This window comes from Salmo salar, chromosome 03 (assembly GCF_965601325.2).
Source record: "Salmo salar chromosome 03, fSalSal1, whole genome shotgun sequence".
In the NCBI taxonomy this organism is placed as follows: domain Eukaryota; kingdom Metazoa; phylum Chordata; class Actinopteri; order Salmoniformes; family Salmonidae; genus Salmo; species Salmo salar.
The window spans coordinates 85,215,826-85,243,206 of record NC_138293.1 but is presented as its reverse complement, the minus strand read 5'-3'; the positions used below and the strand labels follow the sequence as shown (position 1 = coordinate 85,243,206).

The 27,381-nt window shown below is 38.9% G+C and overlaps 1 protein-coding gene across 6 annotated transcripts in view; it reads left to right on the top strand.

The window, feature by feature from the left end:
- Positions 1–2,000: 2,000 nt before the first annotated feature.
- LOC106601847 (nuclear GTPase SLIP-GC) overlaps positions 2,001–27,381 on the top strand; it is a 47,891-nt gene continuing 22,510 nt past the window's right edge. For 3 of the 6 annotated variants that reach the window (XM_082972846.1, XM_082972847.1, XM_014194252.3), the window contains exons 1-16: positions 2,004–2,317; positions 7,034–7,115; positions 7,347–7,462; positions 13,090–13,179; positions 13,335–13,420; positions 13,514–13,598; positions 14,014–14,068; positions 14,983–15,069; positions 15,201–15,294; positions 15,818–16,034; positions 19,547–19,771; positions 24,171–24,371; positions 24,634–24,894; positions 25,292–25,385; positions 25,971–26,092; positions 26,174–26,347. In XM_082972846.1, the coding sequence (XP_082828972.1) occupies positions 7,043–7,115; positions 7,347–7,462; positions 13,090–13,179; positions 13,335–13,420; positions 13,514–13,598; positions 14,014–14,068; positions 14,983–15,069; positions 15,201–15,294; positions 15,818–16,034; positions 19,547–19,771; positions 24,171–24,371; positions 24,634–24,894; positions 25,292–25,385; positions 25,971–26,092; positions 26,174–26,347 (1,980 nt within the window). In that variant the 5' untranslated portion in view covers positions 2,004–2,317; positions 7,034–7,042. Of the gene's footprint in view, positions 2,318–7,033; positions 7,116–7,346; positions 7,463–13,089; positions 13,180–13,334; positions 13,421–13,513; positions 13,599–14,013; positions 14,069–14,982; positions 15,070–15,200; positions 15,295–15,817; positions 16,035–19,546; positions 19,772–24,170; positions 24,372–24,633; positions 24,895–25,291; positions 25,386–25,970; positions 26,093–26,173; positions 26,348–27,381 lie in introns of all 6 variants that reach the window. The other 3 variants (XR_014391707.1, XM_045715625.2, XM_082972848.1) reach the window with 3 other exon arrangements.

Sequence of the window (27,381 nt, the reverse complement as noted above, 5' to 3'; positions counted from 1 at the left end):
CTTGTACAGTTTTAATACATTAAGTATTTGTCTCTCCATCAAAACTTCAACTCATTTCTGCATGTTTGGAATATTGCAACATTGTGTGCATTGCATTTCCCCCACTTTCTTCTTTAAACTTGGTAATTATTTTGTTGCTTAAACAATCACTGCCTTCTTATAGACAGCATACAATATTATTAAAGATCAGTTACCAGATCATTCCTGCTACAATATTGTAAGGTACTGCTGCAGAGTTCAGTGCAGTTTTGTGGACAGAGTGTATTCATATATATGTGTATTCAGAGTGTGTATTCCCATAGTGTGTATTAGTGTGTGTATTCAGAGTGTGCATTCCCATAGTGGGTATTCGCATGTGTGTGTATTCAGAGTGCGTATTCTCATAGTGTGTATTCTTATGTGTGTATTGTTATGTGTGTATTCTCATAGTGTGTATTCTTATGTGTGTATTCATAGTGTGTTTTCTCATAGTGTGTATTCTCATAGTGTGTATTCTTATGTGTGTATTCATAGTGTGTATTCTCATAGTGTTTATTCTCATAGTGTGTATTCTTATGTGTGTATTCTCATAGTGTGTATTCGTATGTGTGTATTCATAGTGTGTATTCTCATAGTGTGTATTCTTATGTATTTTGATGGGAAGTATGTACATTTACAGTAACATGTCTAATCCCATTCTTCTACCAATGGCAGCAGCAGCTTACCGCTGATGAATGGGATGGCCTGGGATGGTTCTCGACCGTTGAACAAAGGGCAGCAAGTGGTCCCTCTTCCAGAGCAGGATGTCAGAATACTACAGTCACTATGCTCCTAATCTGCATTGGAGTGTTGGGAGATATGACTGACAGCAGGAAGTCTATGAGGATTTAAAGTTAAATATGTTATAGTCTTGTGTTTGTGCTTGTGCTAACATTCCACTACTTTCCACTTCTTGTCATGCCAAACAGTCTGGCTGTACGGCATGTCAAGAATCAATCAAAATCAAATCAAAGTTTATTCGTCACGTGCACAGGATACACGTGTGTGTGTGTGTGTGTGTGTGTGTGTGTGTGTGTGTGTGTGTGTGTGTGTGTGTGTGTGTGTGTGTGTGTGTGTGTGTGTAAATTAATGAATGTGGGTGTCCGTCAGTGTGTGTGGGTGGGAATGTGTGGAGTGGTGTGCGTAGACAGTCATTGATAAGCTGTTCAGCAGTTTTAATGCTTCAGAGCTCGCCCCCAGTGATGAACTTTGCAGCCTTCACCACTCTCTGTAGAGCCTTGTGGTGGAGAGGGATGCAGCTGCCGTACCAGGCGGTGATACAGCCAGTCAGTATGCAGCTCAATGGTACATCTGTAGAAACTGGTGCCAAGTTTTTTTCAGCCACCTGAGGAAGAACAGGCGCTGGCGTGCCTTCTTGATAAATGCACCAAGGAGTGGCAAGGAGTGGAATGTTACCACAAACACACTAGATTTCTTCATGCTAGTAGTGTGTCCTAGTGTTTTCAATCATTTGTAACCATGTTCATTTTTAAATGTCTTTTGTCTTCGTAATTCGATTTTTTTCTTTTGTTGCTTTTTACCAAAGTTTCCATTCTATTTCTCTGAAATGTTGCCTTGCAAAACACTGCCCTAGATAAACGTACATACTTTTTGTAACAATGGTTTCCTTTGAAACTGAAACTCATGCCTTGCTTTACTGTGGGTTATACAACAAAATTAGCGATGATCTGTTTTGGCTGTCCAGCCAAAAGGTATATTTTAGCGGTCTGCAGAGTAGTCACTAGCTGCCACAAAGTCATAAAATTTGATTTTAAACGTAACCTTAAATGAATTCCTGAAAGCTAATTTTTGTTTTTATACATTTTTACGATATAACCAATTTTGACTGCAGTTGGGCCTTCTAGCAGAAACCGCTCAGTTATGCCTCCAGGGCAAAACTCATGCCAATAAACGTTAAACTGCTTCACAACATGACAAAGTACAGCCACACCTACAGTATACCCATACTGCTGTACTATTTCAACGCCACATACTCCTGTTGTTCAGTGTGTTTTCTTGCTAGAGGGCCGTGTCAGTAGCACAGAATATATATTTGCTGAACATTGCCTTTATGTGGTGTGTCAGCATGTTTTTGTTTAAACTTTTCACACATTTCATGGTCAACTCTCAGTAGATCAGTGTGGGCTCATTTAAAGGAAAGACATAACTTTGCAGTCATTTCAATTTCCTCATGCAAAAGGTGTTTGAAAGACACAGCTTAGAAAAGCCTGAAATTGCTTAGGACTGCTTTCAGAGTAAGAAAACAAATCAGTAATTTTGAAGGGATTTGCAACTTTATGTGAGTATAAATATATATATATATATATATATATATATATATATATATATATATTTTTTTATATAAGTAGCAACATTTATTAAATTATCTTTGATTAGGGTTAAGCTTGTCTAAATTGATTCAGATTTTGAATAATATCTTAAAAGGTGATAATGAAATGCTAAAATTCCTACAAATGAGAAGATTTTGTAATGTAAAAGATTTGCAACTTTGGGTGCATTTGTAAATTCACTCTAGAGTGTCAGAGTGCGCTCAGAGTGCGCTCTGGGCATTTGTAAATTTAGAGTGTTGTCAGATTGGAGTAGCGTTGGAGCGTTGAGTGTTGGAGTAGGGTTGATCTGAACATTCTGAATCAAAATGGCAGTCAAGCACACAAGCTAACTGGCTAAAGTTGGCTAGCTTGTTAGCTACTTACAGACGTACAATAAACAAGAGAAAAACACTCTAAACCTTTTACTCACCCTTGGTAGAGCCCTGGTAGAGCTGCTAGGGTGTTTTCATGTTATCAAGAGGGTTCATGACTGTAACTGTGTTACTGGCAAACATTTTATTCCATTTATTAGGCAGATGTTTACTTACACCAGTCAGAACAACCATGTTTAGGGCGTTTGTAAATTCAGTTATACTTGGCAGATATGAAACAGACAATCATAATTTCAGTAAAAATATCAAATTCCTAGTTTATGCTACGAAACCAACTTTATAAGAGGTTTTACAAATAGGTTATATTTTACCCAAAAATTCCATGACCTGGGGTAAGGTATTGTTGGCAGAATAGATGGATTCAGTTCAGTATATGATTAATATAATTCACCAATACATTTCTTGGTAGTCCAACAAAGTATTGCTATCAGGTTGTAAATCACAGCTGGCCTGGTACATTGTTTGCTGCCTCCACCCATTCAGAATGATCACTGTTTCAGTTTCAATGAATCAATACTTTGGACAAAAACGGACAAATGTAACTAAGGCTGGCAATGTGTTAGCTACAGTAGCTAACTTTCCTGCTTTTGGGAGGATGTCATGTCTTTGGGTGTGGGCAACTTTTACACACCTTTTCAGTGGCTACAGCTATAGTTGCATGTGTCATTTGGTTAGCTAGGAAGAAATGTGAATCACTTTGCTTGCTAGCTATGGTGAACTTGAACGACTGTTATCCACAGTTAGCATATATCTTACTTGTCAATCAAATGTATTTGGGATCGATCAAATTGGCGAGCAGGCAGGCAAGTTCCCATTCAGTTGTCAAAATGTGGGTTGGAACAATCATGCATTGGCAGGCAAGCTGCAGAAGGGCGAGCAGGCAATTTTGATGGCCAACTACAAGCTGAAAAGTTTGAGGGTTTATCTACTGTTCCCTTGTTAGATATTTGCTTATCTCACTCTGGCTAGCATTAGTTGTTGATCTTGTTGTTGTTGTTGATGTGCAGAAGCAACTGAGGGAGAGAGAGCCTAACTTTTCATGGTTGTTTGATCAATAGGACTGTAAAGTTTCCAAATGTAATAGGACTCCCATAGTATTTGCATATTTGCAGAACTCCATTCAGGTGTATTTTGTGGCTTGTGGCCAATGCTTTCTAATTATCTAAAGTTGCACTGTTGCTATTGCATGTTAACACACAGTCCAGTTCAAAGTGCAGTGTCTATAAAGTGTCAAAATGCACAGCTGCTTTCCCACTATATTGCTATAGAAGTTTTTACAAATGTCTTACTCTACGTCATTCCCAAACATTCTATGAAAGTATGAAAACGTGAAAATGACAATATCTAAGTGCTTGCTTGTCAGAAAAAATTAAATAAAAAGTGTGATATTCTTCTTAGGGTGTATATGAACATATTTTAACAAGGTTTCATGTTGCTAAAACGCTCTGTTCCGTTTAAAAAAACGATTCCATATTTTAACTTAGCAGAGCCCTCCAACCAAAGCATGGGTTGCTGCCATACCTTGTCCATAATAAACTGCTTACATTGTAAGGAAACCAATATGTGATTTAGTAATTTAGGTGAACTATACTTTTAACATTGAGGGAACAGCACCATTAGGGGACAATACCATCTATTGGTCAGAACCTGGTAATATCAGGATGTACGATAAGACATAAACCTAACAACTTCAATGACTAACTTCTCTGAACAGGGGGAAAAAAACATCACAACATTTTCTGAGAATACATAAACAGTGATTCCCAGGAAATGGTTCTCCCTAGTGAGGGAGGTGATCCTTGTGTATCTCTAGCTGAGACCTGGGCAGAGATATGTGATGTAGTGTGCCCTCTGCAGGTTGGCCCAAGACCCCTAGAGTTAACAAGTGCAATAATATTAGCCGGCTAGTTAATCGATTTCGTAACACTGAATTTGTATTTGTCCTGTGAATTTTTATTTGTCCAAATACTTATGACTTTTTCAAATGGGGGGACTAGATACAGGATAAACACATCTTCTATTAGTTTTTACTTAAAGGGGAAGTTCAGTATTTTAAAACTTAAGTTGAGTTGTTTCCTCACCCTGAAACTAGTCTATGGTTCTGGAAAAATCTGTAATTTAGCAAAAAATCATTGGTAGTGATAAAACCAACTGAAATCAACTCGATATTTGGTTTGACGTGACTTTCTATTTGGCCATAGAAAAAGAGCATGTTTCATCAATTAACCAGTAGAGTGGAGGTTACTTCTATCATACAACAGTTTTGTAATGTCTGTAAAACATGTATCACTTTCTTATGTCATTTGCAATAACTTTAGCATTGAATTATCATATTTCAAGATAGTAATCAAATTCTAAATCAAATTTTACCTAAGCTAAACACTAATTCAAGCTAACTTAATTCATGCTGCCACTTTGAAACAAAAAAATCTGTTCATACTCACATTACATTAAGTTTGCATAATATCAGGATGGGACATAAACCTGACAAAATTAATTACTAATTTCTCTGGATATTAGAAAAAAAAACGCATCACCAAATTCACTGGGAATACTGTACATTACATAGGATGAATAAACAATACTCAGAGCCACAGCTACACCATACAACTCACATGAGCCTCTCTGAGCCAATGAACATTATAAAATGGGCTGTTATGAAACTAAGTCATGTAGTAGCACTTACATCCACTTGATGGCAGTGTAATAATACACACCATTGGAGGAGCTGAAACCAGACATAAATGTTAGACTTACATATCAGACTTTTTTTATTTTTATCGATAAAAATAAAACTTAGTACCTGATTTTGGTGACTAGGATTTTTGTCAGCTCAAGAGGTCATATTAAAAACCCGTCCAAGTTGTTGCATATTTATATTTCCCCTCTTTCTAAGTTTCTAATGGAGATATTCATCTGTCAGTGGTGGAAAAATTACTCAATTGTCATAAAAGTATAGATACCTTAATAGAAAATGACTCAAGTAAAAGTGAAAGTCACCCAGTAAAATGTTACTTGATTGAAAGTCTAAAGGTATTTGGTTTTAAATTTACTTAAATATCAAAAGTAAATGGATTTGCTAAAATGTATTTAAGTATCAAAAGTAAAAGTATAAACCATTTCAAATTCCTTATATTAAGCAAAGCAGATGGCACAATTTTCTTGTTTTTCTTTATTGACGGATAGCCAGGGGCACACTCCAACACTCAGACATAATTTACAAAGAAGCATTTGTTTTTAGTGAGTCCTTCAGATCAGAGGCAGTAGGGATGACCAGGGATGTAATCTTGATAAGTGTGTGAATTGGACCGTTTTCCTGTCAAAATGTAATGAATACTTTTGGGTGTCAGGGAAAATGTATGGAGTAAAAAGTACATTATTTTTTTTAGGAATGTAGTGTAGTAAAAGTAAAAGTTGGCAAAAATATAAATAGCAAAGTACAGATACCCCTCAAAAGTACTTAAGTAGTACTTTAAAGTATTTTTACTTAAGTACTCTACACCACTGATCTCTGTCACATGAAACCACATGCATCAGTGCATCTTTAAGAGCAGTGTTTTCTGCTAATTGCATTTTGGAAAATGGTAAAAAATGATGTATTACATTGTCTGCTTCATTACTGTAGTTGCATGTTCAATAAATATGAGATGATAGGCTTGCTATTCTTATGTTTTTTAACTTAATGAAAAATGTCAGGTTCTTGTACCCATGCATAGTATTTTCAATGGTCACATAATTGTACTTTTTGGAATTAATTTAGTTAGTTAGTCGGCAGCAAAATTGACCAAAATTTGCATCCATAATGAGAATTAAAAGACAAAACAATATGAAGATCAGAAGTAAAAGAGAAATGAAAAGTGAATGTGTTGCAGAGGTAAATAATACAAAATAAGGGTCTTGAAAGGCGCCTCAACCTTTCAAATAGTTATAGCAAAGTAAATAGTAGAATCATTACATATATTTAAAAAAAAGAATATGTAGATAAGGGGTGAAAAGACAGATATACTTATATTCAGAGAAACTTTCCTCTCTTGAGAACAAATAAGTGTCTCAAAAATTCCTGCGGACATCCTGCAATTACAAACTGGTTAGGATTCACAAGAACATGAGAACGTGATTTTCTCTTGAAAATGAAGCTTAAATACTGAATGGCATGTGCTTTTGTTGTTTTAATAAATAATCATGTTTTTCTTTATAGTTGCACATACACCTTTTGGAATAAAGTTAATGTGATATCGACTACCACAAATATCTAAATGATCTAAATTGTAAAAAATGTCTCTCCCTTCATAGTGAAGTCTCATGGCATCATTTGATTTCGTCAGAGACAAATTAACTGAGTGGAACCACAGTGACTTGATTCAGAGGTTTGAAGGTGAATATATTTGTGATGTATTATTATACATTGTATAATACATTGTGTATTAACACAATTATTGATTGATTTGATTAAAATAATTGATTTATTATTGTACATGGTATTATTATACATTCAAGTAAAGATATCACCTCAATTGTAAACATGTATGTTTATTTGTTAATTTGATACAGTAATTATTATTTTATGATATTGAGATGCCTAAAATGTATATTTCCTTAATTTCAGATGAAGAAATTGATGAAGAAAGTTTCCTCTCCCTTAAGGAGAAAGACTTCATCAACTTGATTCCAAAAATAGGACCACGGTCTGCATTTAGAGAAAAACACAAAGCATTTATCAAGGTACTTTACAAACTTGGTGTACAATAACTACTGTTACACAGATTATGATTATAGATCCATTGGACGTCTTTTCAGTGATGTTCCTATCAGGGGATTAATTGCTAAATCTACAAATCTGGCACATGTTTTCCAGTCTCTGAAAGACTACAACTCGTGTGGGGCAGAGTGGGGACAGACAGAAAAGAGATAGGAAAGGAAAGGGGGATACCTAGTCAGTTGTCCAACTGAATTAATTCAACTGAAATATGTCTTCCGTATTTAGCCCAATCCCTCTGAATCAGAGAGGAAAAGCAGCTAGGAGGAAGTTATTTCATATTTCTGCACGTAAAAAATGTGCACAGGACGGGAGTGATTTTTATTCAGATGAGACAGGAAAGTTCCAGGGTTATAGAACTGCAACGGGATGAAGACAGGACGGGAAACATTTGTACAGGACAAGATGGGACAGTAATGAATATTCGCTCCCATGTCAACCTGTAGTGACTACAATGGCATAGGCGAAATTGATTGACAGTGTCCATCCAAAAGATAGCTAGCTATATGATTTAGCTGGTGGGTTACAGAGTTCAATGCAGGACTGTAATGTTAGCTAGCTAATTTACCTATTCCAGCGAATGTTACGTTACTTCTAATCAAGAAACGTCCATTTTGTTGTGAAGAGAGAAAGTTATGGTACAGTGTCGCATCACTTCTCAGCTGTACACTAAATGGATTCCGTTCAGCCAGAAAATCCCTCTGATAATCTTTGGTCACCGTAAGCATCATTCTCGATAGCCGCAAACCACTGGCAGCATCGGGGTAAATCTTTGGTAGGTAGAACAGTGAAAGATGACTAATTTTCACGGTTGATTGTAGTTATGACAGCCAGACAGAACAACACACGGGCATGATGACAAACGTTAGTGAAAAACAAACATAAAAAAAAAATTCCACTACAGTATGTTCTGAGATTACTGTGTGTTGGTCGTTCGAAGTAAACCAATCAAATCAAACTTTATTTTTCTCGTGCGCCGAATACAACAGGTGTAGACCTTACAGTGAAATGCTTACTTACAAGCTTTAACCAACAGTGTGATATTAAAAAAAAAAAGGTATTAGCTGAACAATAGATAAGTAAAGAAATAAATACAACAGTAAAAAGACAGTGGAAAATAACAGTAGCGAGGCTATATACAGGCACCGGTTAGTCGGGCTAATTGAGGTAGTATGCACATGAATGTATAGTTAAAGTGACTATGCATATATGATAAACAGAGAGTAGCAGCAGCCTAAAAGAGGGGCTGGGGGGCGCGACAATGCAAATAGTCTGGATAGCCATTTGATTACTTGTTCAGGAGTCTTATGGCTTGGGGGTAAAAACTGTTGAGAAGCCTTTTGGTCCTAGATTTGGCACTCTGGTACAGCTTGCCATGTGGCACTAGAGAGAACATTCTATGACTGGGGTGGCTGGGGTCTTTGAAAATGTTTAGGGCCTTCCTCTGACACCGCCTGGTGTAGAGGTCCTGGATGGCAGGCAGCTTGGCCCCGGTGATGTACTCGGCCGTACGCACTACCCTCTGTAGTGCCTTGTTGCCGTACCAGGCAGTTGTCGTGTTTTTGGCATCATTAAAGTGAAGACTTATTTTATCAAATCAATCCACTGTAATTATTAATACGTGATTAAACTAATCATGTAAATGTAATTAACTAGGAAGTCGGGGCACCAAGGAAAATCTTCAGATTACAAAGTTATAATTTTCCTAATATAACTTTTCAGATATTTTAATATCCGATCAATTAGTCTTCTAATTAATGAATTATTCTTTACCTCACGTTAGTCTCATTCCAAATGTTGAAAGTTGTTGGTTATCTGCACAAACCCAGTCTTTGCTATGAATCATCCATACATCAATTGTCTTAATCATTTATTTACTAACTAACTAAATAATCACAGAAATACACAAACAAACAATAGATATGTGGTTACAAGGAAATGATAGGGGATGTTCCCTAGTGGGCTAAACCGATATGGCGGTTTGGTTGGTTAAGGGAAGTGGGTGTGGACTGAGAAGGCCGGGAAAGACAAGAGTCACTACACAGTTGATAAGTATAATAATTGAAAGGCTAACCCTTTGCACATGAACGCTCACTCATTCGGGAATAATTGCAATCTATATATATTTATGCTCAGTGAGTCGTCGTGATCTCTGTTGGAATCGTCCGTCTTTCTGTTGGAAAGTTCATCGGCCCGTCTCTCTCTTCTACGAAGTCTTTGGTTAGAATGGATACTTCAGAGTTCTGAAATGTTCTTATAGATAGATGTTTCGGCGGTTGTCGGTCTTCGCATTCAGTCAACATAAATTCTAGCTGCAGACTAGTAATTAGTATCGAAGATTTGCTCTTATTCTGTCGGTATCGATAGTCTCAGAGTTTAACCATTTCCACCAGTGCAGCCAATGCTCCATGTGGTTTGGTTAGGAATTCAACAACCGTGGAATGCATGGTCTCTACTCAAACCTTAGTCCTCTCGGTAATCAAGGTACGCATGGTCTGAAGTGGACTTCTCCAGGTGGGGGTTATATTCGGTACAGTAAAAAGGGCTGTCCCATGACGCCAGATCAATGTCTGTGCTCATGTGGCGGGCCAATGACGTAGTTAAACTTTAAAAGGGAATTGGATTCTCTTTCATTAAACAATTTAAAATCACATTACATCATTTCACAAATAGTTTCATCTTTACTCATTCATTTTATACAATAATTAGATGCATACCTCCTAACGGAGGCCCTTGTATAAACAGAGTTATGGTAATGTGGCTGTATTGTCTCTCATGAGGTCACAAACATTAAACAAAATGGACCGGTCATAGCTGGATTCTCCACCGACTGTTTACACATTCTCCAAAACATGGACATTGTTCAGTTCTCAGGTTCTGTGATGTAGAAGAAGTTCCTTTGTTCTCTCTATGTGAAACCCTCTCTCTATACTGCCTGGCCCTTAGGAGAATCTCCTCTAGGAATTTACGACCTGAGATAACAGAGCCTGGGTGTAGGGGGAAGAGAGAGGTGGTGAGAGAGAGGGGGTTGGTGCTTGCTATATCCAAAGAGGGCCACGTCATGACACAGTGATGTAACCAGTCAGGATGCTCTCGATGGTGCATCTGTCAAACTTTTTGAGGATCTGAGGACCCATGCCAAATCTTTAGTTTCCTGAGGGGGGAATAGGCTTTGTCGTGTCCTCTTCACAACTGTCTTGGTGTGTTTGGACCATGATAGTTTGTTGGTGATGTGGACACCAAGGAACTTGAAGCTCTCAACTTGCTCCACTACAGCCCCATCAATGAGAATGGGAGCGTGCTCGGCCCTCCTTTTCCTGTAGTCCACAATCATCTCCTTTGTCTTGATTATGTTGAGGGATAGGTTGTTATTCTGGTACCACCCGGCCAGGTCTCTGACCTCCTCCCTATAGGCTGTCTTGTCGTTGTCGGTGATCAGGCCTACCACAGTTGTCGTCTGCAAACTTAATGATGGTGTTGGAGTCGTGCCTGGCCACGCAGTCATGGGTGAACAGGGAGTACAGGAGGGGACTGAGCACGCACCCCTGAGAGGCTCCAGTGTTGAGGATCAGCGTGGCGAATGTGATGCTACCTACCCTCACCACCTGGGCAGGGGGGGGGGCCGTCAGGAAGTCCAGGATCCAGTTGCAGAGGGAGGTATTTAGTCCCATGATCCTTAGCTTAGTGTTGAGCTTTGAGGGTACTATTGTGTTGAACGCTGAGCTGTATTAAATGAATAGAATTCTCACGGCCTTGTGAATGTTGATCTGTTTAAAGGTCTTACTCACGTTGGCTACGGAGAGCGTGATCACACAGTTGTCCGGAACAGCTGATGGTGTCATGCATGCCTCAGTGTTGCTTGCCTCGAAGTGAGCATAGAAGTGATTTAGCTCGTCTGGTAGGCTTGTGTCACTAGGCAGCTCGCGGCTGTGCTTCCCTTTGTAGTCTGTAATAGTTTGCAAGCCCTGCCACATAAGACGAGCATTGGAGCTGGTGTAGTACGATTCCATCTTAGTCCTGTATTGGCGCTTTGCCTGTTTGATGGTTCGTCAGAGGGCATAGCAGGATTTCTTATAAGCTTCCGGGTTAGAGTCCCGCACCTTGAAAGTGGCAGCTCTACCCTTTAGCTCAGTGCGAATGTTGCCTGTAATCCATGGCTTCTAGTTGGGGTATGTACGTACAGTCAATGTGTGGACGATGTCTCGATGCACTTATTGATAAAGCCAGTGACTGATGGTGCACTCCTCAATGCCATCGGGAAGAATCCCGGAACATGTTCCAGTCTGTGCTAGCGAAACAGTCCTGTAGTTTAGCATCTGCTTCATCTGACCTTTTTTTTATAGACCGAGTCACTGGTGCTTCCTGCTTTAATTTTTGCTAGTAAGCAGTACTCAGAAGGATTGAATTGTGGTCAGATTTACCAAATGGAGGGCGAGGGAGAGTTTTGTATGCATCTGTGTGTAGAGTACAGGTGATCTAGAATTTTTTTCCCTCTGGTTGCGCATTTAACATGTTGATAGAAATTAGGTAAATCTGATTTAAGTTGCCTGCATTAAAATCCCCGGCCACAAGGAGTGCCGCCTCTGGGTGAGCGGTTTCCTGTTTGCTTATTTCCTCATACAGCTGACTGAGTGCAGTCTTAGTAAATTAACTGCCACGAAAAGTATGGATGAAAACCCTTTGGCAAATAGTGTGGTCTACGCTTTTCATAAGGTACTCTACTTCAGGCGAGCAAAATCTAGAGACTTCCTTAGATTTTGTGCACCAGCTGTTGTTTGCAAATATGCACAGACCGCCCCCCCCCCCCCTCGTCTCCCCGGAGTGTGCTGTTCTATGTACCCGGTGCATTGTATATCCCGCTAGCTGAATATCCATGTCATCATTCAGCCACGATTCCGTGAAACATAAGATGTTACAGTATTCGGGATCGTACCTCGTCTAATTTATTGTCCAATGATTGCACGTTGGCACGTAATATTGACGGTAATGGCAGCTTTCCCACTCTCCTTCTGCGGATCCTTACGAGGCACCCCGCTCTGTGTCCTCTATACCTGCGTCTCTTTCTCTTGCCAATGACGGGGATGTTGGCCTTGTCATGTGTTCGAAGTACATCCTGTGCGTCCTGCTTGTTGAATAAAAAAATCTTTGTCTAATCCGAGGTGAGTGATCGCTGTCCTGATATCCAAAAGCTCTTTTTTGCTGTAAGATACGGTGGTACAACATTATGTACAAAATAAGTTACAAATAACGAGAAAAAAAACACATAACAGCACAATTGGTTAGGCACCCGTAAAACTGCTGCCATTTCTTCAGGCGCCAACGCCATCAACCAAGGTTGTGGTCACGTCCCATCTACCTAGTGGGCAGTATCTACATTTGCTATGAATGTTGGACTTTGTGGTGCACTATGAGCAGACGAATGCCCAAGAAGTCAAAACTTTCTGATTCTACCAGTGAAATTAAAATGCTTCTTCTTCTAGCTTGTGGTTTGGATAATGTTGATGTTTATGACAAAAACATGTTGTTAATATAGTAATGACTATATACCGTGGCAGAGCCTAAAAACGGAGAGAATTTTGTTTTTTAACTGCAGAAACAGAAGCAACCCGATGATGATAAGAACATTCAAGCGGCCACGTGGTCATCAGTATCCATTAAGGCCTCCAAGAGTTCCTCAGAAAATGTACCATCTTTACCCTCCTATATAACCATATACAGTACATGAAATCTCAGCCCTAAAGTACAATTAACTAAACCAAATGCATAGTTTTTTATTTAGATCAGCATACAGACCTTTATATGTGTCACCCTATAACTCAGCACGGCTTCTGTCTCCAGATTACTGGTGAGATGGTCAATCAAGAGCCTCGTCAAAAAAACATAAAACCCAGAAATCAAACTCCTAAACGATCAGAGACTAAAAGGTAAGAAACACATAATTTCTTTATTCATCACTGACTTAATATAACGTCCCGTTGGTGTCAACAAAATGACAATTGTTGTGAGTCTGTCACCAGGTCATTGGATAAACTCTTAGGTACATGTGGAGGAAGTGTGCCCACAACGAACACCTCTGGAGTGGGGGAAACAGTGTATGACCAGGTGGGTAAAATCTATATCTCATTTGTCCATGGTCACAGCTAAGGAATCACTTCTTGGCACTGCTTGGATATTTCTTAGGCCATTTTACAGAGATTAATTATCATACATTAGGATAGCAGAGCACTCCACGAGGACTAAAATAAAACATTAAGATAATAACAATCAAATGTATTTAGCAAGCACTTTCTCATAGTCACAACACTATACAACATAGCAAACATCTAATCTATAAACACCAGTCAGTGAAAACAACACAGGAAGAAACCCAAATTATTAAAGAAAATGCATCTCAAACTAAAGCAAGAAAAGTATAGATAAAGGCTATACAGAAGGTAACAATTGTGATATGTTTGTGTTGTAAGTTTTGTGGAATGATTCCTTTGTTAACCTGTTGATTATCTATGTGTTTCTTCAGAGTGAACCCTCAACCTGTCACGGTTGTCGTAAGGAGAAGCGGACCAAAGTGCAGCGTGTGTGTTGTTCCACATTTTATTTACACTGTGAAACTATGCAATACATAAACTAAAGAACAAAACAACAAACTGTGATGCAGAGGTGAAACATACCCTACTCAAAAACAATCTCCCACAAACCCAGGTGGAAAAAAAACCCTACTTAAGTATGATCTCCAATTAGAGACAACGAGGACCAGCTGCCTCTAATTGGAGATCATCCCAAACAAAACCCCAACATAGAAATACAAAACTAGAACCTGAAAACATAGAAATAGAAAACATAGAAAAAATACCCTGTCACGCCCTGACCTACTCTACCATAGAAAATAACATCTTTCTATGGTCAGGACCTGACACAACCAGTAAAATACGCCCTCTTCAAGTGAATATTCCAGGTAAAAAGCACAGTTGTTTCAGATCTCCACTTACCTTCACTGTGGCTCAGTTGGTAGAGCATGGTGTTTGCAACGCCAGCATGGTGTGTGCAACGCCAGGGTTGTGGGTTCGATTCCCACGGGGGGCCAGTCCAAAATAAATAAAAAATAAAGAAATGTATGCATTCACTACTGTACGTCGATCTGGATAAGAGTGTCTGCTAAATGATGTAAAAATGTACACAAAAGTTATACTAAAATACTCATTTTAGAAAATGACAAGGAGAAAAATGTAATTATACTATATTTCCAAAACATATAATAAATCTCACTCAGTTAAGCATTGAATTATGAGATATTTTACACTTGAGTTGCATGTACCCTTTGTACCCTTTACCATATGCACACAGTAAATGGATCATCTGAAATTATTTTTCACCGACTGATGCAACTCATTTGCATAACAGCATTGGCTATAACGAGATTGGAAGATCTGTGACTGCTGCTGGATGATTTGTGTATTAATTAATGAAAGATGTTTCCAATTGTTTCCAGGCAAAAGGAAATCTGATGAGGCCCATGCAAACAAACAAACAAAGAAACGACAATGTGTTGCTGCATCCAGAATAACTGAAACATTTGGTAGGTGGATGATGGTGTTTATATGGACCACAATCATTTTAAGAAACACTCTTTTAATTGGAAACCATTTAACATGATATATTGTAGAACAAGATTATAGCTGGTTTGTGACCTGTGTTTAACTCTGACAGAAACTGAAACCAAGACAGAGGTGAAAAAGATCATGCAACATGTCAAAAGCAAACTTGATGATCTGCCTTCTACAAAACTCATTGACTTCCTCAGGTACGCATAATTAAAAAAAAATTTTTTACCCATTTTTCTCCCCAATTGATAGTTAGTCTTGTCCCATCGCTGCAATGAGAGAGGTGAAGGTAGAGAGCTGTGTGTTCTCTGAAACACACCGCAGTGCATCTTGACACAATGCTCGCTTAATCCGGAAGCCAGCTGCACCAATGTGTCGGAGGAAACACTGTACACCTAGTGACTGTGTCAGCGTGCATGCGCCCGGCCAGCCACAGGAGGCGGTAGAGCGAGATTGGACAAGGACATGCCAGCTGGCCAAACCCTTCCCTAACCCGGACAATGCTGGGTCAATTGTGCACCGCCTCATGGGTTTCCTGGTTGCAGCCGGCTGCGACACAGCCTGGGATCGAACCAGGATCTGTAGTAACGCAGCTAGCACTGCGATGTAGTACCTTAGACCGCTGTGCCACTCGGGAGGCTCCAGGTATGCATTTTTAAATGTGGAGGGATGCGTACAGGCCACTAAATTGCTTTACTTGTTTTCGTCTTTCATTTCTAACAGAGGTAAAATCCAAACGCTGGAGAAAGACAAAAAAGAGATAGTGGGTGTTTTTGGGAAGACTGGAGCTGGTAAGAGCTTCTTGATTAACACCATCTTGGGTGAGACAAAATTGCTGCCCTCTGGAAACCAAGGGGCATGCACCTCGGTCATGATTCAGGTGGAGGCCAATATGACAGACTCGAAGTACATCGCAGAGATTGAGTTCATGACAGAGGAGGTAATAGTATCTGTTTCATCTGTTTATATCCTAATCTCACAATGTTTTGAAAGTGGTGTCATGAGGAATAGTACAATTAATGAAAGGCTTCTTTGAAACATATCAAGGTAACTAAAACTAAGATCTGAATCGAGGTCTGTCATTGACCCAATTGACACCTTGCATTAATTTAAAAGAAGAAGCAACGATAAAAGAAACATCGATACAAGGTAGCCTAACATTGCAGGCAAACGGCACAGATTTGAGGGGCGTTTTCTTGCTATGTGCACTCGTCCTTTTAAATTTCAATTCCAGGTTGCACATAAAAGATATTTAACCTGTTTAGGATAGGGGGCAGTATTTTCACGGCCGGATAAAAAACGTACCCGATTTAATCTGGTTATTACTCCTGCCCAGAAACTAGAATATGCATATAATTGTATGATCTGGATAGAAAACACCCTAAAGTTTCTAAAACGGTTTGAATGGTGTCTGTGAGTATAACAGAACTCATATGGCAGGCCAAAACCTGAGAAGATTGCACACAGGAAGTGCCCTCTCTGACCATTTCTTGGCCTTCTATAGCCTCTTTATGGAAAATAGAGGATCTCTGCTGCAACGTGACATTTTCTAAGACTCCCATAGGCTCTCAGAAGGCGCCAGAACGTTGAATGATGACTCTGCAGTCCCTGGCTGAAAAACAGTAGCGCATTTGGATAGTGGTCGATCTGAGAACAATGAAACGGGCGCGCGCGTGCACGTGAAGAGTCCATTTTACATTTTCATTCTTTGAACGAAAACAACGTCGCCCGGTCAGAATATTATCGCTATTTTACGAGAAAAATCGCATAAAAATAGATTTTAACCTCTTGGGGCTAGGTGGGACGCTAGCGTGCCACCCGTGGTGCACTCCATCAACAGCAGGTGCATTTCAAGAGCGGCAAATTTGAATCCAAATAAATGTCAAAATTCAAATTTTTCAAAAATACAACTATGTTACACCATTTGAAAGATAAACATCTCCTTAATCTAACCACGTTTTACGATTTCAAAAAGGTTTTACGGCGAAAGCATAAATTTAGAGTATGTTAGGACAGTACATTTACAAGAGTTGTGTGTAATGTTTTGTCAAGTCAAAGACAGGGTCACCAAAACCATAAAACCAGCTAAAATGATGCACTAACCTTTTACAATCTCCATCAGATGACACTCCTAGGACATTATGTTAGACAATGCATGCATTTTTAGTTCTATCAAGTTCATATTTATATCCAAAAACAGCGTTTTACTATGGCATTGATGTTGAGGAAATCGTTTCCCTCCAATAACCGGCAGTCAAGTCAGCGTAACAAATTAAATAATTAAAATTAGAAAACATTGGTAAAATATTATATTGTCATTTAAAGAATTATAGATTTACATCTCTTGAACGCAATCAACTTGCCAGATTTAAAAATAACCTTACTGGGAAATCACACTTTGCAATAATCTGAGCACTGCGCCCAGAAAAATACGCGTTGCGATACAGACTAGACGTCATGTTGGGGAGATCTAAAATCGAAAATACTATGTAAATAATCCATTACCTTTGATTCTCTTCATCAGATGTCACTTCCAGGTATCACAGGTCCATAACGAATGTAGTTTTGTTCAAAAAAGCTCATCATTTATGTCCAAAAATCTCCGTCTCGTTAGCACATGATGTAAGCCAGCCGGACTTCTCGTCATGAACGAGGGGAAAAAATATATTTCCGTTCGTTCAAACATGTCAAACGTTGTATAGCATAAATCATTAGGGCCTTTTTTAACCAGAACATGAATAATATTCAAGGTGGACGAATGCATACTCTTTTATAACGTATTGGAACGAGGGTACCCAACATGAACTCGCGCGCAAGGTGTCTAATGGGCCATCATCGTTCCATGGCTCTTGTTCGGTCAGATCTCCCTCCAGAAGACTCAAAACACTTTGTAAAGGCTGGTGACATCTAGTGGAAGCAATAGGAAGTGCCAAAATATTCCTAAACCCCTGTGTTTTTCAATGGGATAGGTTTAAAGTCAATACAACACATCAGGTATCCACTTCCTGTCAGAAAATGTCTCAGGGTTTTGCCTGCCAAATGAGTTCTGTTATACTCACAGACACCATTCAAACAGTTTTGGAAACTTTAGAGTGTTTTCTATCCATATATAATAAGTATATGCATATTCTAGTTACTGGGTAGGATTAGTAACCAGATTAAATCGGGTACATTTTTTTTATCCAGACGTGCAAATGCTGCCCCCTAGACCCAACAGGTTAAACAGCGTTTGACGAAGTACGGTAATGAAATATTTTTAATTTTTTTGTCACGATATGCGCCGGCGCGTCACCCTTCGGATAGTGTCTTGAACGCAAGAACAAACGCAGCTATTTGGATATAACTATGGATTATTTGGAACCAAACCAACATTTGTTGTTGAAGTAGAAGTCCTGGGAGTGCATTCTGACGAAGAACAGCAAAGGTAATCCAATTTTTCTTATAGTAAATCTGAGTTTGGTGAGTGCCAAACTTGGTGGGTGTCAAAATAGCTAGCCATGATGGCCGGGCTATCTACTCAGAATATTGCAAAATGTGCTTTCACCGAAAAGCTATTTTAAAATCGGACATAGCGATTGCATAAAGGAGTTCTGTATCTATAATTCTTAAAATAATTGTTATGTTTTTTGTGAACGTTTATCGTGAGTAATTTAGTAAATTCACCGGAAGTTTCTGTTTTTCAGCCAGTAACTGCAGAGTCATCATTCAACGTTCTGGCACCTTCTGAGAGCCTATGGGAGCCTTAGAAAGTGTCACGTTACAGCAGAGATCCTCTGTTTTGGATAGAGATGACAAAGAAGGCCAAGAAATGGTCAGAGAGGGCGCTTCCTGTTTGCAATCTTCTCAGGTTTTGGCCTGCCAAATGAGTTCTGTTATACTCACAGACACCATTCAAACAGTTTTAGAAACTTTAGGGTGTTTTCTATCCAAATCAAACAATTATATGCATATTCTAGTTACTGGGCAGGAGTAGTAACCAGATTAAATCGGGTACGTTTTTTTATCCGGCCGTGCAAATACTGCCCCCTATCCCCAACAGGTTTTAACCTCTGCGGGAGGGGAATGGAATTGATGTGGAGACAGCCTAGTTGTGACTATTATAAATAGTTGTGGTTTAGTTGCCATAGTGTAATAGTGACAGTAGGCAGTAGTAGTAGTAAAAGGCCTAATAGCAGAGCAGTAATTTTAGTAACAGCAGTAGTAAACTGCGAGTGAGTTTGAGGTGTGGGTCATAATTAGTCAGATTGCTGTGATGCTGGACTGTAGCCTCTAAGGGCCATCCTAAGTTTCTTGTGTGTAAATCTTTAGTTTTGCGCACTGCCTTTTGTTTCCTATTTGTATACTATGTGTTGGTCACCATTTGGGTGGCTTGGTGGTTTCGTAACACAGGACTTGGCTTCAAATGAAGAGAGTGTGCATTACACATTTGTAATGGTTTTACATTTTTATTAGGAATGGAAAGAGGAGCTATTGTCCATCTTAAGAGACAGATCTTACAAGGATGGAAATGATGAAGACCATGAAAGGGATGATGACGATGACGATGATGAAAAGATATCATCTTTGTATGGAAAAGATGGACGTGGGGCAACCTTAGAAGAACTAATGGACAGGAAGCACTTCAGAAAAATTCCAGAGTTTCGTTTATCAGTCAAGAAAATATTTCTATGTGACACAGTAAGTTACTGTCATGCTAGTTCACTTCTGTGAAGATTGTGTGCTTTGGTGAAAATCATTGTTAAAAAAAATAATTTTAGGAAGATAACCACATCTGATTGCAAATTATATTAAATAATGTATTTATTCCCTTAACAAAAAAAGCTGGCTTCTGGCAAACAGAAGAAATTTGCAGCAAGCGCATATTTTCACATGCAAATTAGTTGTGGCAAACTACTGCTGCAAATTTGCAGAAACAATTCTGGGAAGCTTGTGGGAAAGAAAAAAAATCAACTGTTTGCCGCAAACACAGTATAAATATGAAATTAGATCAGGTTTTTGGTTACTGTGTGTTAAAATTGAAATGTTTTATCTACGTAAACCAAATCACATTTAACTTTAAATGAAGTTGCTTCTCACAGAAAACTAAACCAAACATACTAAAATTGCTAAATGTACTAAACATGTATGCAATGTCTTAACAGATAAAATTAATAAGAGCAAAGACTGGATATTTCGCAAATAAATTGTTTTAATATGTATTTTTATGTACAGTTGCTACAACATCTAAATGAGAGAAATTTGAACACTAAGGGGATGTTGATCTTAGGATGTTTAAAAGGGCAAATACACGAATGTACATGAGCCAACTTGAAATTTGAACTCTAAGGGGATGTTGATCTTATATATGTTTAAAAGGGCAAATACATTAATGTACATGAGCCAAGTGACAACTGAGCAATAGCTTTCAACCAATGGAAGTTTAAAAGATAATTAACAACATTTCATTAATGAAAATAACAAAACTAAATCAAACCCAGTTCAGAACGATTGCCTTTTTGAGTGAACTTTGGAGAACTGTGGAAGTCCTTAGTCCAAACCTTGTTGAATGCATGCACTAAAACAATCAGAAAACACAAAACAAAATGAAGATACTGCAAACATTTAATATTTTGGCATCTTAAAAGGTAGGCTCAGCGGCTAATGGCCAGGTTTTGAAAAAAACTGGGTCAGCTGTTACAAAGTTGCCTTGATGTTGCAATGCTTCTCACTGAAACTGGCATTCTATATATTTTTCAGCAAGGAAACTATTTTTCTGCCTTGTATAAATGCTATATTAACAAACAATGTATCTAGATTAAACCGTGGCTTTAGGTCTACTAAAAACTACTATATTTTAATGTGTGGCCAACTGTTCCTAGAGAGCCACAGTACACAATATTCGTCACTAAGACAGTTTACTAGTTCTCTTCTTCCTGACTCAGGTGTACAGTGCATTTGGAAAGTATTCAGACCCCTTGACTTGTACCACATTTTGTTACGTTACCTTAGTCTAAAATTCCATTTTTTTTAAATCCCTCAATCTACACACAATACCCCATAATGACAAAGCAAAAATAAGTTTCGAAATTTGTGCAAATGTATTAAGAATAAACGGATACCTTATTTACATAAGTATTCAGACCCTTTGCTATAAGACTCGAAATTGAGCTCAGGTGCATCCTGTTTCCATTGATGATCCTTGAGATGTTTCTACAACTTGATTGAAGTCCACCTGTGGTAGATTCAATATGATTTTACATGATTTGGAAAGGCACACATCTGTCTATATAAGGTCCCACAGTTGACAGTGCATGTCAGAGCAAAAACCAAGCCATGAGGTTGAAGGAATTGTCCGTAAAGCTCCAAGACAGGATTGTGTCGAGGCACAGATCTGGGGAAGGGTACCAACAAATGTCTGCAGCATTGAAGGTCTCCAAGAACACAGTGGCAGCTCCAGAGATCCTCTGTGGAGATGGGAGAACTTTCCAGAAGGACAACCATCTTTGCAGCACTCCACCAATCAGGCCTTTATGGTAGAGTGGAAAGACGGAAGCCATCCTCAGTAAAATGAACTTCACAGCCAGAAGGCACCTAAAGGACTCTTACCATGAGAAACAAGAATCTTTGGTCTGATGAAACCAAGATTGAACTCTTTGGCCTGAATGCCAAGCGTCACATCTGGAGGGAACCTGGCACCATCCCTACGGTAAAGCATGGTGGTGGCAGAAACATGCTGTGGGGATGTTTTTCATCGGCAGGGACTGGGAGACTAGTCAGGATCAAGGGAAAGATGAACGAAGCAAAGTACAGAGATATCCTTGATGAAAACCTGCTCTACGAGCGCCCAGGACCTCAGACTGGTTCACCTCAGAAAGTTCACCTTCCAACAGGACAATGACCCTAAGCACACAGCCAAGACAGACAACGCAGGAGTGGATTTGTGACAAATCTCTGAATGTCCTTGAGTGGCCCAGCCAGAGCCCGGACTTGAACCCGATCAAACATCTCTGGAGAGACCTGAAAATAGCTGTGCAACGATGCTCCCCATCCAACCTGACAGAGTTTGAGAGGATCTGCAGAGAAGAATGGGAGAAACTTCCCAAATACAGGTGTGCAAAGCTTGTAGTGTCATACCCAAGAAGACTCGAGGCTTTAATCGCTGCCAAAGGTTTTTCAACAAAGTACTGAGTAAAGGATCTGAATACTTATGTAACTGTGCCATTTATTTTATATACACATTTGCAAACATTTAAAAAACATTTTTTTGCTTTGTCATTATGGGGTATTGTGTGTAGATTAATGAAAAAAAAATATTTGATACATTTTAGAGTAAGGCTGTAACAAAACAAAATGTGGAAAAAGTCAAGGGATCTGAATACTTTCAGAAAGCACTGTAAATGCTCCTGAGGGGTGCAGCGGTCTAAGGCACTGAATTAGAGCTCGAGGCGTCACTACGGACACCCTGGTTCGATTCCAGGCTGTATCACAATCGGCCGTGATTGGGAGTTGCATAGGGCAGTGCACAATTGGCCTAGCGTAGTCCGTGTTTGGCCGGTGTAGGCCATCACTGTAAATAAGAATTTGTTCTTAACTGACTTGGCTAGTTAAATAAAGATTACATTTAAAAAAGTAAGTCTTGGGTTGAAGAAAAGCAACATAAAATTGAGTTATGCCTAATATGGCAAGTCATATTACTTTTGCAAAAATGTAATTAACTTCATATCAACGCTATGCATGCAAGAAGCCTTGACCTGGTGTACACATATTTATCTGTCCTCAGTTTTATTGAATGCCTCAATCTGTCTATTTGCATTGTAACTGACTGCTTCTAGAAAGAGAGAAGGAACACCACATGACCAAGATGCGCTAGTTACTAGTTTAAAGCAATGAAATACTTAATTATTACAAAGAATGAATGTTTGGGCTACATTTATGAGAATACATACATTTGCTTACGTTATTGAGCTTGTCCCCAGCAAGAAAACAAAAAATGGCACTCAAACAGAAGGGGGAACTAACAAAGACTCACTGACCAACAACCAAAACGAAACAGGTGGGGTTGTAGGAGGGGTTCTGCAAGACACTCATGGGGTTGTCCACTGAAAGTTGACTAGCAATAACAACTGGAACCCAAAATACACCCACCATGAGCGCCCACTATATTTGCCAAAGAAGAGGCAAACAAAAGAAAAACCCACACCAAACAAAGACAGGATGCAACCCAAAACGGAATCAGACAAAGGAATATTTTTTCTATAAATCAAATAGGGAGCGCCAACTACAGGTGTTGACAACTAGAACACTGGGCCAGGCACTCGTAAATAGCACCTGGGCAAGCACAGCTGAAACACCTTCCCACTAAAGAGATGGCAACCAGCACAGGTGTAACACATACTGACTAACGAGGTGACACCAACTGGTGTGCCCTACGTGCTAATGTGCTAAAGCCCAACCTCAAAACATAAATGGAAAAACCAAAGCCTGTAACAAGCTTGAAGATGATAAACTAATTTATCACTCAGAAAACGTGTTATGAGTGAGTGCACCAAAAGCATTTTTCCAGGGTGTTAATGAATCCTCCAACACCACGGGTAGGGGAAGGGTATGCATCTGCAAAAGTGAAGTCTTGCTTTGATGTCAAGTCAGCTCATATTTTTGCTACCTTAGCTGTTGTGCTAGCTAACATGCTAGTGAACAGTAATACCAATATGCATGACAATATGCTAGTGTCAAAAGACAGAAATGTATTCACCAGAAAATATAAATGTTTAGGCATATCATTAGTTAGCTAGCTAGCTATCACATTAATTGTGAAAAAATAGGATAGCTAACGTTAGCTAGCTAAGCGCCAGCCAGCTAGCTAGCGGCAAACATTTGCAAACTTCTGGCAACATTTTGTGGCCCACTATGTAGTTTGCAGCAAATTTGCTACAAACTTGCAAGAAGTTTGCCACAACAAATTCCCTTTTGTAAGCGATTGCAGGAAAATATGGAACTACATCTTTTAGGCTCTTTGATCTTTGTCAAAGTGTTCGTTTGGAGAAAATAACTTCGTTTTTTCACCAATGCATGTAATGATACTTTATTACAATTGCAGGCAGAAAAACTCTCTGAAACGATAACTTGTTACACACGGAGTGACACACAGAGTGATACATTTAAAAGACAGTATTGGCCGCTTGTGAAGTGTATAACCATCAAGGTGCCAAACTCCAAAGACCTGCTGGAGGATGTTGTGCTGGTTGATCTTCCAGGCAATGGAGACTGCAACAAGAGCAGAGATGAGATGTGGAAATCGGTAATTATTTACAATTCTTATTACTAATGGTTCAATATTCTATTTAGAATTGTATACATACAACTTCTAATTTGGTTGATGTTAGATTAACATCATAGGTACAGGGCCAAATGTCTGGCTATATCTATGTATTTGAGTTTATTTATATTTATGTTCAATTGATTAAACATATTATGTAGGCCTATGTATGCTATGAATAATATATTGTGTATATTATACCTTTACTGTTGGAATGTTTTAAGTTAATGTTACACTTCTTCAGTTTGTTGGAAACTGCTCTGCTGTGTGGATTGTAAGCGACATTGCAAGAGCAACTTCAGAAAAGGAATCATGGGAGATCTTAGACAGCACCGTTAGCCTCTTTGGACCTGGTGGAGAATGTCGAAGCATCAGTTTCATCTGCACCAAGACAGACGACATTGAGGAGAATCAAAAGGCTGATGCACGTACCTGTATTTTGAGAAGAAATGAAACAACCAAGAGGCAAGTGAGGGACAAATTCAACAAACAAAAAGAAGTTAAGGTAAGGCACAACTGACGTAAAGGAATCTTCTGTGACTTGTCAACATGCTCATACTGTATCTTGTAGTGGTGAAGATTTAGGAACTTCATGGAATTAAATGAAAGCAAGATTACATTGTACACTAAAGCTTTTCATTAGACATTTGTGTTGTCTAATATACAAAACAAAAAAATGAGTAATAGGTACTTATTTGTAATTATGATAAGGTAAGAAAGTTGTTCTAATCTGGTATTTATCAGTCATATCAAAATCTTCAAAATGTATTTAATTATTTAAAAAAATGGTTGAAGCACAACTGCTTGCATGAGCATAATGAATATAGATTTTTTGAGCTTGCAAAATCTTAGTGTGTGGACATGATTTAATTGGCTGTCATTGTCTAATAAACACCTTTCAGAAACACTTCAGTGGGGGAAAGGATTTCCTTCAGGTGTTTACTGTGAGTTCCAAGGAATACCAAAAGGAAAAGCATTTGCAACAAGAAGAGACAGGTACGATAACTGAACGTGTTTATTGATTCTACAACATAGAGAGAATTGTGTCCCCTATTTTTATGCCTATGCATTTTTTTAGACTATTAGTGTTGTTAATTACTTTACATAGCAACAAACTTCATCTAAGCAGCATGCATGTTTGAATATGACCTGTCGTATCTGGAAAATGTAAACATGTAATATGTCTTAATCAATAACAATTACAAGTGTAACCTGGACCATATGATACTCAATAATGCAGGTTGTTGTGTTTTCTCAAATATTGTGGGTAATGTGTATACATACAGCATGCTAAGCTATCCTCATATCCTCTGAAACATTTCACTATATTCTAAGGAGACTCATCTTCTCGGAAAAATAACATTCTGCTCTTTTGACCACTACTAAGCGCTGATTCCTAATTTAAATTCTGCATGCATAACTAGGATTATGCCCATAATCAATAATTCAGTTAATCAAACTCAAACAGAAATAGGAAAATGAAATGATCAAGAATTGAATCCAGGATCAATAAGAGCATCAAAGAACACTGACACCAACCAAAGGTAGAAATAAATATCTTGTTTTGAATTGATGTTGCAGAAATACCCAAACTTCAGGAATTTCTCAGAAATCTCAATGATCGTCGCACAAAGACTTCAGGTTATGTTTCTGGAGCTTATGGGATCCTGTCTCTGATAGAAGGAGCCAAAAGCAGCGACATGGTATTGTACTTACAGCAAGTTAACATACTCCTTACATGTGAATCAGTGTATTATATTGATTATGTTGAGTTTGGATTTCAGACAGACAGCAAAGAAGAGGTGTGCCAGGTTCTGGAACAGAGGCTCAAGGATGAGATCAAGTCCATTGGTCAAACTATTTATGAGGCTTATGAGACTTTTGAACGATGCCTCTCAGAAGGAGTTCGACAGTCAGAAGAATCATGCGAGAAATTAATGAATAAAGTGATAGCACCAGTAAGCTACTTTAAAAAATAACATTTAAGAATAGCCGCTTTTGTACTGTCACCCTACACTGAGTATGCCAAATATTAGGAACACCTTCCTAATATTGAGTTGCACCCGGTCTCTTTTGCCCTCAGAACAGCCTCAATTTGTCGGGGCATGGACTCTACAAGGTGTCGAAAGTGCTTCACAGGGTTGCTGGCCATGTTGACTCCAATGCTTTCCACAGTTGTTCAAGTTGGCTGGATGTCCATTGGGTGGTGGACCATTCTTGATACACACGGGAAACTGTTGAGTGTGAAAAACCCAGCAGCGTTGCAGTTCTTGACACAAACCGGTGCGCCTGGCACCTATTATCATACCCCGTTCAAAGGCAATCGTTTGTCTTACCGATTCACCCTCTGAATGGCACACATACACAATCCAGGTCTCAATTGTCTCAAGGCTTAAAAATCCTTCTTTAACCTGTCTCCTCCCCTTCATCTACATTGATTGAAGTTGATTTAACAAGTGAGATTAATAAGGAATGATAGCTTTTAGCTGGATTCACCTGGTCTGTCTTTGTCATGGAAAGAGCAGGTGTTTTTAATGTTTTGTAAAATCAGTGTACAGTATATCCGTGCTAGCCAGTTTGTGCTAGCGCCAGAGAAGCTGAAAATCAAGAGACTCAACCAGGATCCCAAAAGTGATGTGATTTACTTTTTGTAACCCAGTTTAGCGTGAGATAGAAACAGAAAGTAAATGGGAGAGTAATCTTTCATGGACGGATGCAAGTAACATAATCGGTATTGGCAGCATCTGTTAAGAGTGTGGGATGCGACGACTAACAGGGAAATGTTTTGCTTTCCGGTAAGGAGATTTTATTTCCCGGTAAGAATTTATTTCCTTCTTAATGCGTTTGAGCCAATAAGTTGTGTTGTGACAAGGTAGGGTTGGTATACAGAAGATACCCCTATTTGGTAAAATACCAAGTCCATATTATGGAACAGCTGAAATAAACAAAGAGAAACAACAGCCCATCATTACTTTAAGCCATGAAGGTCAGT